The following is a 13,967-nucleotide window of genomic DNA, read 5'->3' as shown; positions in this document are numbered from 1 at the left end:
CCTGTTTAAATATTTGTGGCCATTTAGGTGGACAAACAGGTGAAACTATGTGAACGGGGAATTTTTGGGCCAAATCAGTGTGCTATAGCCAACGATTCTGGGGCTGGACTCAGGTTCAGGCGTCCTATCTATCTAAAATTGATTAGAGCATGACAGGGGGGTTAGGGATCATTCCAATGTGGCCCGTTTCAATATTCGTGGCCATTTGGGTGGACAAATGGGAGAAACGGCGCGAACGGGGCATTTTTTAGCCATATTGATGTGCTATAGCCCACGATTCTGGGGTTTGGGCGCGTTGTGGGCCAAAAATCAATCGGGTAATGCTAGGAAGGTTAGGGATAGTCCCAGTGTGGCCCGTTTCAATATTCGTGGCCATTTCGGTAGACAAACAGGTGAAACGGCACAAACGGGGTATTTTCGGACCAAATCGGTATGCTATAGCCCACAATTCTAGGGGTGGGCTAGGGGTCCGAGTGTGTTGTTGGTCAAAAATTAATAGGGCCATGCCAGGGAGGTTGGGGATCATTTCAGTATGGCCCATTTAAATATTCGTGGCCATTTGGGTGGACAAACGGGCAAAACCGCAGGAACGGGGCATTTTTGGGTAAAATCGGTGCGCTATAGCCCACGGTTTTGGGGTTGGGCTCAAGGTTCGGGCGTGCTATGTGCCAAAAATCGATCAGGGCGTGCCAGGAAGGTTAGGGATCATCCTAATGTTGCCTGTTTCATTATTTGTGGCTATTTGGGTGGACAAACGGGAGAAACGACACAAATAAGGTTTTTTTTAGCCAAAACGGTGTGCTATAGCTCACGGTTCTGAGGGTGGGCCCGGGATCCAAGCGTGTTGTGGGTCAAAAATTGATCGAGGAGTGCCAGGGAAGTTGGGGATTATCCCAGTGTGGTCTATTTCAATATTCGTGACCATTTGGGTGGACAAACAGGCAAAATAGCGTGAACGTGGCATTTTTGTGCTAAATAGGTATGCTATAGCCCACGGTTTTGAGGTTGTTCTCGGGGTTCGGGTGTGTTATGAGTCAAAAATAGACCGGGGTGTGTCAGGGAGTTTGGGGATCATCCCAGTATGGCCCGTTTCAATATTGGTGGCCATTTGGGTGGACAACCGAGCAAAATAGCATGAACAAAGGGTTTTTGAGCCTAATCGGTGTGCTATAGCCCACGGTTTCGAGCATGGGCCCGGGGTCCAGGCATGCTATGGGCCAAAAATTGATCGGGGCATGCCAGTGAGGTTAGGGATCATCCCAATATGGACAATTTCAATATTCGTTGCCATTTGGGTGGAAAATCGAGCGAAACGGCCCGAACGGGGTATTTTCAAGCTAAATCATATTGCTATAGCCCACGGTTCCGATGGTGGACCCGGGGTTCGGGCATGCTGTGGGCTGAAAATTGATTGGGTCATGCCAGGAAGGTTGGGGATCTTTCTAGTGTGGCCTGTTTCAATATTCCTGGCTATTTGGGTAGACAAATGGGCAAAATGATGTAAATGGGGCATTTTCAGACTAAATCAATTTATTATAGCCCACTGTTCCGGGGGTGGGCCGGGGGTTCAGGCGCGCTGTGGTCTGAAAATCAATCGAGGTGTGCCAGGGAAATTAGAGATCATCCAGTGTGGCCCATTTTAATATTAGTGGCAATTTGGCTAGACAAACGAGCTAAACAGCATGAACGGGGCATATTTGGGCTAAATCGGTGTGCTATAGCCCACGGTTTTGGGGGTGGCCCTGGAGTTCGGGGGTAATTAGGGCTAAAAATTGACCAGGGCATGCCAGGGTGGTTGGGGATCATCCCAATGTGGCCTGTTTCAATATTCGTGAATATTTGGGTGAATAAACGGGAAAAATGGTGCGAACGGAGCATTTTTGGGCCAAATCGGTGAGATATAGCCCACGATTTTAGGGGGTGGGCCCTGTAACGGCCCGATTTGCTGAACCAAAATGCTACACGGTGCTTATGACCCCGAGGGACCACAAGCTAACCCATGACTGATATCTGTACCTGTGCACTGTATAATATACTTGTAGAATGTGGAAAACATGAACAATGGGCCAAAGGTTCAACTGAATAAAGTGTCTGACAAATAATAACATCCATATAGGGTAACAAATACCCAAAAAAAACTGAAAACTGAATCTAAAATCTGAACTAAATCTGAAAGCCTCTAAATACTGTCTGAAATAAGGAGTTGAAAAAACATGTCTCCAACTAACTCCGTCTAGCAAAACTGAACAGAAATAATGAATGAAATAAAATAATATCATCCTCCAATGGATGAGGACTCACTACAACTCTGCGACTGGAATACTACTGCTGATCTGGAACTTGTGTCTCTGAACCTATGGTGTAACATGAAAGAAAGCCCCATAGCGCAAATGCGTCAGTACGACTGAGAGTACTGAGTATACGAGTGATGTAGGCTAAATGTAAAAGGGTTTACAAGCATGAACAATGCTAACTGACTGACTGATATGAACATAAGATTACAAACATGCATACATAGTAACTAAAATCGTGAATACATAATATCTGGATCTGTACATTAATACATGGTTTACTGTTATCTAACATGACTAATACTGAAATTTTGATAACATGGATGATTGTGTCTGACAGTCCTGAATCTGATGGAACTACCTGAGTTCCGTATTGTAACTGAATTGACTGTAACTGACAGTCCTGGTATACTAAAATCTGAATAACTATCTAAGTTCTTTTATTGAGACTGGGACTGAAACTGTGGAAGGTAGTTGCTTAACCGACTTGCCCCAATAACGCATATAGCTAAGTTGGGGTCCAATCTCTGCCCCGACTGGAAGGGTGTCAATACCGCGATACTGGTAAGGACAGCTGTGAGTGACCCTAAGATGGCAGGTACTCGGATGAGAATGGTGGGAACCCAAAACTGATAGGTTAAGTCACCCCATCAACCCTAATCTGGCAGGTTAAGATGTCTCAACCTACGCTGGCTACGTAGCTCTGGAACACAAAGATGACTACTGAGAATCATACCCTAAACTGGCAGGTGGGTTCCCATCCTTGGGTTCATTCGGTGCTAATTTCTACTCCCATCTGAAGAGACTGAACATGATTTAACTGGCTGTACATGGACTGAGTAACTGACTTCCGTTGACTGACGAAATAGTACTACTATCTGAGAATTTATTGATATCATGAGATTTCTAAGATTTCCTGAGTCACATGACTGACTGAGTTTTATAGATCATGACCTGACTGAGATTATCGTGATATGGCTCTAGGCATACAACTATATTTTTTGGGTACTAGTACCCCCAGGACTCGATGGAAGAAAACTAACACACATAACTGACTTGATCATAAAATAGAGTCCACAATTCACCATATCATAAGTAGGGGATTTCACACTAAGCATAGTTCTCAACATCTTACGTATGGAAGGGAAATTTATACAACATGTGTATACTTGCATAGCTTCAATATCATGCTCAATCCATATCACAACAACGACGCATATGAATCACGTGGAATTCATGTGAAATCATAAAACATAGAGCATAGACTTGTCATTTAAGCACTATTAAATCATGGGACATGAATTCTATCATCCTAGGCCTTTTATCAAATACTTTGCATGCATTCTTTTAGCTTAGGTGTGTTTTCATGAATTTTTCGATTTTAAACCACATAAAGTTCATGGATTTCAACTAACGAACACATATACTTCATGAAAAAACCTTTAGATATCATCTTGAAACTTAAACAACAATCATCAACATGTACATGGTCATATCACAACAAGACAATCACAATATAATATTTAAAACATGGTTCTTGAGCTCTATGAACGAAATGGATCCATAGATGAACACTACGAATACCTTAGATGGAAGATTCTTGATGATTGATGGAGAAATTTGCTTGAACTTGAAAACCCTAATGTGTTCTTGAGAGAATTTTGAGAGAAAGAGTATGTTTTGGCGAAATAAAGGCTTAATTTCGTGTTTATGGAATATATATAGGGGTGGAAAGATGACCCAAATACCCCTCTAGATGCGTCATTTAATTTCTGTGAAAATTACCCGATTTGGGCCTCTGGCATGACGCGGAGATATCGTATTGCCCCCCGTTTGTGACCTGTAAACTCACTACGACTCAGTAGAATCATGGAGAGACACTGGAAATTGACAAACTTCATTTTGGCTTACGGCGTGACGCGCCACTGACTGAAATGACGCTGCTGAAACTTTAAATCACCATAACTTCTTCGTCGGGTGTCCGTTTTAGATGAATTTGGTATCGACGGAAAGCTTATTCAATTTTCCATAATTTGAAGGGGATAAATATTTCAAAATACCATCTATAAACCAAGTTATGCTCGTTCAAATATGATCTATGTGAAATCACACACGAAAACTTGGTGGATTCAAAAGTTCTTAGCTTGGCTTACTCTAAGTGACCCTTATGAACATGCTTAACACATCATAAGCTCTATTATCACTAGAATACTCATCTTAATTCATGTACTCCAATATGAATCACAGGATAGAAGGTTTCATGTGTAGGAACAATGATTTATTTTCTAGCTTAGAAATATACGGGGTATTACAGGCCCGGGGTCCGTGCATGTTGTGGGTCGAAAATCTATCGGGGCATGCTAGGAAGGTTGGGGATCATCCCAGTATGGCCTGTTTTAATATTCGTGGCCATTTGGATGGACAAAGGGGCAAAACGGCGCCAACGGGGTATTTTCGGGCCAAATTATTGTGTTATAGCCCACGGTTCCAGGCGTGCACTATCCAAAAATCGACCGGGGCATGCCAGAGAGATTTGGGGATCGTCCCAGTGTGTCCCATTTCAATATTCATGGCCATTTGGGTGGAAAAATGGGTGAAACAGCGTGAACAAGGTATTTTTGGGCCAAATTAGTGTACTATAGCCCACGATTTTTGAGGTGGGCTCGGGATTCGGGCATATTGTGGGCCAAAAATTGATTGAACTATGCTAGGGAGGTTGGGGATCATCCTAGTGTGGTCCATTTCAATATTCGTGGCCATTTGGGTGGACAAACGGGTAAAACGGTGTCAACAGAGAATTTTTAGGCCAAATCAGTGTGTTATAGCCCACGATTTCGAGGGTTGGCCCGGTGTTCAGGTGTTCTGTGGATCTAAAATCTATCGGGGCGTGCCAGGGGGTTGTGGATCATCCCTGTGTGGTTCGTTTCAATATTTTTGGCCATTTGGGTGGACAAATAGATGAAATAATGCGAACGATGCATTTTTGGACCAAATTGGTGTGCTATAGCCCACGGTTCTAGGGGTGGGATCGAGGTCCGAGAGTGTTGTGGGCTAAAAATTGATCGGGGCATGCCAGGAAGATTGGGGATTGTCCCAGTGTGGCCGGTTTTAATATTCGTGGCCATTTAGGTGAACAAACGGGCAAAAAGAACATTTTTGGATCAAATCGATGTGTTATAGCCTACGGTTCTAGGGTGGGCTCGGGATTCAAGCATTTTGTGGGTCAGAAATCGACCGAGGTATGCTAGGGATGTTTGGGATCGCACCAGTGTGCCCCATTTTAATATTTGTGACCATTTGGGTGGACAAACGGGCGAAACAGCGCGAACAGGTCATTTTTAGGCCAAAACAGTGAGCTGTAGCTTATGGTTCTGGGGGTAGGCCCAGGTCTGGGAGTTCCGTGGGCCTGAAATGGACCGAGGCGTGCTATGGAGGTTGAGAATCATTTCAGTATGGCCCATTTCAATATTCGTGGCACTTTGGGAGGACAAACGGGCCAAAAACACGAACGGGGTGTTTTTGGGCTAAATCAGTGTGCTATAACCCACGGTTTTGGGGGTGGTTTTGGGTCCGAATGTGCTATGAGCCAAAAATCGACCGAAGTGTGTCAGAGAGGTTGGGTATCGTCCCAGTATGGCCTACTTCAATATTTGTGGCCATTTGGGTGGACAAACGGGAGAAACAATGTGAATGGGCCATGTTCAGGCTAAACGGTGCCCTATAGCCCACGGTGGGATCGGGGTATGGGTGTGCTGTGGGCCAAAAATCAACTGGGGCATGCCAGGAAGGTTGGGGATCATCTTAGTATGGGCCATTTTAATATTTGTGGCCATTTAGGTGGACAAACGAGTGAAACGGCCTAAACGGGCCATTTTCGGGCCACATCAGTGCGTTATAGCCCACGGTTCTGGGGTGAGCCCGGGGTCTAGGCATGCTGTGGGCCAAAAATCGATCGGGGCGTGCCAGGGAGGTTGGGGATCGTCCTAGTTAGTCCCGTTTCAATATTTGTGGCCATTTGGGTGGATAAACGACCGAAACAGTATGAACTGGGAATTTTCTGGCCAAATCAGTGTGTTATAGCCTACGATTCTGGGAATGGGCCCGAGGTCCGAGCGTGCTGAGGATCAAAAATTGATCGGGGCATGTCAGGGAGGTTGGGGATCATCCCAGTGTGGTCCATTTCAATATTTGTGGCTATTTGGATAGACAAACGGGAAAAACGGCGCGAACGGGGCTTTTTGGGCCAAATCGATGTGATATAGCCCACGGTTCCAGGGGTAGGCCCGGGGTTTGAGCGCTCTGTGGTTACAAAATTGACTGAGCGTGCCAGAGAGGTTGGGGATCATCCCAGTGTGGCCCGTTTCAATATTCGTGACTATTTGGGTGGACAAACGGGTGATACAGCACAAACGGGGCATTTTCGGGCAAAATTGGTGAGCTATAACCCGTGGTTTCGGGGATGGTCTTGGTATCCAGGTGTGATGTGGGCCAAAATTGATCGGGGTATACCAGGGAGGTTGGGGATCATCCCACTGTGGCCCATTTCAATTTTCATAGACATTTGAATGGACAAACAGGCGAAACGGTGCGAAGGGGACATTTTTAAGACAAATTGGTGTGTTATAGCCCACGGTTCTGGGGTGGGCCCGGGGTCTGGGCGTGCTGTGGGCTAAAAATTGATCGGGGCATGCCAGAAAAGTTTAGAATCGTCCCACTGTGGCCCGTCTCAATATTCGTGGCCAATGGGTGGACAAACAGGCAAAATGGCATGAACGGGGTATTTTCGGGCCAAATCGGTGTGCTATAGCCCACGTTTCTCGGGTGGGCTTGAGGCTCAAGTGTGTTGTGGGCAAAAAATTGTCTGGGGCATACTAGGGAGGTTGGGGATCGTCCTAGTATAGTCAGTTTAAATATTTGTGGCCATTTGGGTGGACAAACGGGCGAAACATCGCGAACGGTGCATTTTTTAGCCAAATCGTTGTGGTATAGCCCACAGTTTCAGGGCTGGGCCTGAGGTTCGGGATTGCTGTGGGCCAAAAATCGATCGAAGCGTGCCAAGGAGATTGGGGATAGTTCCAGTGTGGCCCGTTTCAATATTCGTGGCCATTTTGTTGGACAAACGGACAAAACGACACGAATGGGACTTTTTCTGGCCAAATCAGTGTGTTATAGCCCACAGTTGCTGAGGTGGGCCCGAGGTTTGGGCGTTCAGTGTGCCGACAATCAACCGGGGCGTGCCAGGGAGGTTAAGGATCGACCTTGTGTGGGTTGTTTGGGTAAGCAGTGTCATTTGGGTGGTCAAATAGGCGAAATAGTGTGAACGGGGCATTTTCAAGCAAAATTGGTGTGCTATAGCCCACGGTTCCGTGGGTTAGCCTGGGGTCCGAGCTTGCTGTGGGTCAAATATCGATCGGGGTATGCCAGGGAGGCTGGGGATCGATCTAGTGTGGGCCGTTTAGGTGGGCGGTGCCATTTGGGTGGTCAAACGGGCGAAACAGCGCAAACAGAGCATTTTCGACCAAAATCAGTGTGCTACAGCCCACGGTTTCGTGGATGGGCCTGGGGTCCGGGCTTGCTGAGTGTCAAAAATTGACTAGGGCATGCCAGGGAGGTTGGGGATTAGCCTAGTGTAGGCCGTTTAGGCGGACGGTGCCATTTGGGTTGTCAAACGGGCCAAAAAGTGCGAACGAGGCATTTTCAGATAAAATCGGTGTGTTATAGTCCACAGTTCCGTGGGTGGGTCCGGGAGTGTTGTGGGCCAAAAAATGATCGGGGCGTGATAGGGAGGCTGGGGATCGGCCTAATGTGGATCGTTTGGGTAGGCGGTGTCATTTGGGTGTCAAACGGGCGAAACGGCATGAACGGGGTATTTTTGGGCAAAATCGGTGTGCTATAGACCACAGTTCCATGGGTGAGCTCGGGGTTTAGGCGTGCTGTGGACCGAAAATCGACCGGGGTGTGCCAGAGAAGCTAGGGATCGGCCTAGTGTGGGTCATTTGGGTGGTCGGTGCCAATTAAGTGATCAAACGGACGAAACGACACGAACGAAGCATTTTCAAGCAAAATCGGTTATCTTTATTCCTCATGCCGATCGACAATATTTTGCAATAAAATGAAGGTATGAATCTTATCCATAATAGGACGAAAATGGGCAAAGATATTAAAAAGAGTTAATACATAAAAATGACCCTAAACTTGACACCAAATTATAACTTTGACCTTAAACTTTAACAGTGCACAAATATGACTTTTAACTATTCAAACTGCACAAATATGACCTCTAATCCTACGTGGCAAAATGCATGTTCAACATGCAAAACTGGGGGCGTCCAGCTTAAAATCTAAGGGCATAATACATAAATATGACCTTAAACTTTGACAGTGCACAAATATGACCTTTAACTATTCAAAACTGCACAAATATGAACTTTAAATGACTCTTCACTATTATTTTTTCATTTTTTTCGACTCAAAGATGAAAATGGCATCTAATTTCTTTTGTCATTGGAGAAAAAGAGCAATATTGAAGATTTATTAATTAGGCGGATCAGCCTCATATCAAAAAATCGAGCGGGTATGTATATTATAAAGCAAAGGACGAATTTAAGTTATATAATATATCTAAATATTATTTATTTAAATATTAAATTAAAGATGAAACTGTACTAATAATAAAAAAATTATAGTTTTAATAAAACATTATTAAATTAATGTTATTAAGGATAGTAGTAGTATATTAAATTAAAATTATCAAATTAACGTAATTAAAATGTTATTAAATTAACATTATTAAAACGTTATTAAATTAACGAGGGGCGAACCTACGTGGTTATCATGGGGTTCACCCGAACCCCCTTGGTAAAAAAATTACATTGTATATATATAAGATAGAAAATGTACATTTATGTACGTATATTAATGTTGAACCACATGAAACAAGACACTTAGATAACCCAGTGGTGTTATTTGCTCTTCTTGAGCGCTTCCTTCAGCCTACTATGCGGTTTTGATCTCTGCTAGTGGTTGTTTTTTTTTAATTAAAAAAAGCTAGGTGTTGCTATAGAAATAAATAAAAAAATTATAATAATAATAATTTTCTTAAATTAAAAAAAAAAGTTAGGTACTGCTACTATAGAAATAAATAAAAAAATTAATAATAATAATAATAATAATAATAATAATAATAAAAACGACGTCGTTTTAACACAAAAAGCAAAACTTTGACAGTGTACACATATGACCTTTAACAATTTAAAAATGCACAAATATGACATCTCTCCAAGTTAGCTCTTTTAACAACGTGGCACCGTGTGATTGGATTACCTTTCTATGTAAGCGCGAGTGAGACTCACACATGGGGTTGTAAAATCGGAGGTCATATTTGTTCAAGTTTTGAATAGTTAAATGTTCTATTTATACACTATCAAAATTTAAATTAAAAGTTATAATTTAGTGTTTAGTTTATGATGATGTTTACTTATTAAAATAGAGAACTATATAGGATGAGAAGATAGATTATTATTCGGTGCAAGCAACAGTCTCATATATATATATATAATAAAAAAATAAAAAATCTTGCGCAGTTATCTTCAAAAGTTGAAATAAGGAAACCCCCCATTCAATAATGGAAGTAAAGTCCTGTATTCATCCTCTTCCCTGCACACCCTCCACCGGAATCTTGGTATCCGGCGGTCGTACCGAAGCTAAACTTGCTGCCAACACCAGAAAGATTTGTTCTTTAACTTTGAATTCCTGCAATTATGCCCCATTTTCTTATAAAGATTACTTATTTAACAGAAGAAACTCAACGGAATTTTCTCGGATGGCTATTGGTTCGGTATTCCCTAAAGCTTTAAGCTTTCCCTCTTTTTGATTCTTGTGAAGCTACACCATTATTTGCTCTTTACTTGACTAGCTGAAGGTACTAGAATTGCTTTGGATTTGGCTGTTAATGAAGTCATAGTTGTTGGATTTTGTAGAGATATTATCCTTTTTGAGGTTCAGTCGTCATTCTTGTGAATTGAACGCCAATTTATCTGAATTTTACACACAACCTGTTAATTAGCAGTCTCAGTTTTTTTATTTTGATAACCGTGGCATCCAGGCCAGCTTTCGTGTACCTAGACTAATACCACGGAATACCTGCTACCTTCCACCAGGTACCCCACCAGCAACAACTACCAACTCTATTAGTCAAGGCTAGGACAGATGGGAAGAATTCAACTATTGTTTTTGTCTCCTGGGATTTGAACCCGAGACCTCATGGTTCTCGATTTCTTTTTTCTGATTTCATTGAATGTTTTCTCTAGTTGTTGGATTTTTGCAAGTTAAGTCGAAGGATAATCTTGACAATGCCAAAAGAAACAGGAAAAGTGTAACTGCATTTCACTGTTGATCCTATTTTACTGCCCCTTCTGGAGACATTGATTCAGAAAAGCTGTAGTAAACAATAACAAACAACATACCTAGTGTAATCCCATAAGTGGGATAGGGGAGGGTAGGATGTACGCAGATACTACCCCTACCTTTGAGCTAGAGAGGCTCAGAAAATCTGTAGTCTTTGCCTTTATTTGGTGCTGTTGGGTTAGTTATATTAGATTATTATAGAAGTCCCTGTAAAAGTGAGTGAACTAGAAAAAAGAGATACTTACTCCAATAAATTGAGTCATGACAATATAAGGTTTTTGAACACTTCTTAAGAAAGATGTCATGTCTATGCTATCTTTAATGTCTCTCTAAAATCTCACTTGATGAACACTCCACTAATGGTAGTAAGGGTGATTTTGGTGGGGAAAGAATAATTAATGCTTCGTGTTTTTCTAAAACATCAAAAATCTTCTAACCAATCCAGTGCCAAAACTAACAAATAAAATGCCAAAGGTTTATATACTTTCTTTGGCAAAAAAGAGCGTCTTTCAAAAGTGAACAACTACACTGAATGTAGTTTTTTAGTGATCTTAGTTCAAAGTCTATTTCTAGGCTCGTTGCGTGTGCTTTCTTCTGGTTAGTCTGTGATTCATTATGAATGTATGATAATGTTTCTGTTTGATGCTGCAGTTAACATGAATATTTTTGGCACAGAATGTAAGTGAAGATACAGATGACATGTTTGATGATCTCCTAAAGAAGCATGGGAAAGTGGTCTACAAAAGAAATGACCAAAAAACTGCAAGTGAGGAGATTGATGATGATGCTGAAAGCCTATCCTGTAAGTTGTTCTAAATTGTTAATTGAATTGATTATTTCTCTTGTTACCGAATCATTGAACCTCGTCGCATATAGTTTTAATTTTCATGTTGGCCTGTACCTCTTAGCTTATAGTTTTATCTCAGGAACATCAGTTGATTTTGATGATATCAAAGAATGTTCTGACCAACTTTAATTTCATAACTCATAGAGCATTGCTTTTCTTGTTTTTTGGTATTTTCCTCTTTGGAAAAAAGAGTATCCCCCCATGATTGTTGTACTTGCATTATACCTCCCTGTAGTGAAGAAATAGGCTGAGACCCCTTTTGGCCTGTACCACTATGACTGCTGTACTTCCATACATGTCACATTTGTTGTTCCTTCAAAACTCTCATTGAAAATGTCATGAATAATCCTCCGTTCTTCTGTGTAGGAACTCCATGCATTAAAATGTTCATCTTTTTTCATTGCCTATTCAATCAAGTACTAGTACTACCAGAAGGTTTTTTACACAATGTTATTTTTATCAGAACTCTCTAACAGAATTATAAGTTTTTTTTTACCTTAATATAATTGTAAGATAGAACATAAGGTAATACAACCTATAGCTAATTGCAAATTTGATTCACAGCATTTTGCTTACTATAGGTTTGACTTGTTTTGGTGACATTTACTGCTAATGTTGCTTCATTTTAATGTATATTAGTGGTGAAATATTTTGACCTAAGACCTAATCCAAAGAAGTGCACTAGAATCTGAGAATGAATGTGATGATTGACATCATGCAGAAATCGTTGACAGTCTATTCCCTCTATGCAGTTGCAATGGCTGTAGCTAAAGTTGCAAGTGATGTCAAGGCTGGAGATATAAAGGTTCTCTTTGTCAAGCCTCTAGTATATTGGACTCGGTTTTTCATTATTGCTACTGCATTCTCTCGCCCACAGATTGATGCCATTGGGTATGATATCATACCTTGAGGTTTCCTATTGGATATTAACCAGCAGCAGCATAAATCATAGCAAATGAATAAACAGACAAAGAAGATTGTTTTTTGCAATTTTGAATTTTGTCTAAATTTCTTATACAGGACCAGAATAAGAGATATGGCTGAGGAACAATATGGAAAAGTTGCTTCGGGAGATTCAAAACCCAACTCGTGGACGCTACTGGACTTTGGTAAGTAATTTATGGTACCTTAATTGTCCTGCTATTATTTGTGTCACGGCTGACGAATGTCACTGGATATGAATTTATCTGCTGCCCTCGTTCTTGATTCACCCCTAGTTTGTGTTTCATACATAAACAAGTGCAGTTAAGGGACAATATCCTTCTGCACATTAGGATTAGAAGGGAGTAACTTTGTTGTTGACTAATTTACTCCTCCCACTACTTACTGTAACTCTGTTGCTTCAAATTGTCCAGCATAACTTACCCAAACATAGTGCTCAACTGTTACCAAGGTAGAAAAGAACTTGCAACAATCCATTATTATTCAGAGATCTCTTACCACGCCAGCATGCATTAATTTGTATCATGCCCTGCTTCATATGGGTAGTGCTTTACAAAAATCATCCCATGTACAAGGTGAACTTCTGGTTTCAACTTGGACTAGCTATCCCGGGGGCCAACTGTTATGGTCAGGCTCAAAAAGAATGTTATTTCCAATGCTCTAAGGACTAAACATGAGTGGTTTGTTTTAAGAAGGCGGTGCTTCATATTTTGTACCCTTTACTATCCCTTTTACCTGATATATATTTTCACTAAATTTAAACTGTGTTTGAAGTCTATATATTGGTCAAGCTGTATCATTTCCACTCAGCGTTAGCGTTATCTAATTAGCTGCAAGTATTATGGTCTTTTCATTATAGAGAGGAGATTGTATAAGAAGATTATAGCAACAGCAGTTAATAAAAGCATGCTTCTATTTATGACATTACTGCAGTGCTACTATTTGACCTTCCAGCAACCATGTAGTATGCCATGAAAGTCTGTTATTCTCCTTGCTGATATGCGCTCCATGCCTATGTTAATTGCAGGTGATGTTGTCGTTCATATATTTCTTCCTCAGCAGCGTGAGTACTACAATCTGGAAGAATTCTATGGCAATGCAGCGTCCATCGAACTGCCATTTGAGAACCCACAAAAATTGCGAGGATCTAGCGGTTATTGAAGTCCCCATCATTTTGGCCTCATGGTGATTGACAGAAACTGTAGCAAATTAAGTCAGTTGCAGTGTTCTCCTGGCTGCCGACGGTGAGGTGATCAACATATTTGAGGAAACTCTGTTGATCCACCTACTGTACTATTTTTTTTATTAGGAAGAACATAATTCTTGTAGAAGATAAAGCTCTGTACTTGAGTTTGCTCTGTAGAAAATCTGGTAAAGAAACAATTTACTTGCATTCCTACTGAACTAAACGGATAGCTCAGAGGACTCTTATCTCACCCAACAAAAGAACGTACTTATTATTGTTTGCTGTCAGTTTACGT

The 13,967-nt window shown here is 41.5% G+C and overlaps 1 protein-coding gene across 1 annotated transcript; it reads left to right on the top strand.

Annotated features, from left to right (window-relative positions):
- The first annotated feature begins 9,807 nt into the window (after positions 1–9,807).
- On the top strand, positions 9,808–13,946 carry LOC107878897 (protein Iojap, chloroplastic). The gene is made up of 5 exons (XM_016726067.2): positions 9,808–10,128; positions 11,373–11,499; positions 12,297–12,435; positions 12,565–12,653; positions 13,514–13,946. Exons 1-5 carry the CDS (start codon positions 9,916–9,918, stop codon positions 13,645–13,647), a joined length of 702 nt encoding a protein of 233 aa, XP_016581553.2. The 5' UTR covers positions 9,808–9,915; the 3' UTR covers positions 13,648–13,946.
- Positions 13,947–13,967: the final 21 nt, after the last annotated feature.

Source organism: Capsicum annuum, chromosome 7 (assembly GCF_002878395.1).
Source record: "Capsicum annuum cultivar UCD-10X-F1 chromosome 7, UCD10Xv1.1, whole genome shotgun sequence".
Lineage (NCBI taxonomy): Eukaryota > Viridiplantae > Streptophyta > Magnoliopsida > Solanales > Solanaceae > Capsicum > Capsicum annuum.
This window is presented reverse-complemented; position numbering and strand designations above follow the sequence as displayed.

Bases quoted from the DNA above. Each gene is read 5' to 3' on its own strand.
- LOC107878897 (XM_016726067.2), top strand. From the start codon at position 9,916: ATGGAAGTAAAGTCCTGTATTCATCCTCTTCCCTGCACACCCTCCACC. The intron at 10,129-11,372 runs GTATTCCCTAAA...TTTTTGGCACAG, and splicing joins CTCGGATGGCTATTGGTTCG to AATGTAAGTGAAGATACAGA. The intron at 12,436-12,564 runs GTATGATATCAT...TTTCTTATACAG, and splicing joins CCACAGATTGATGCCATTGG to GACCAGAATAAGAGATATGG.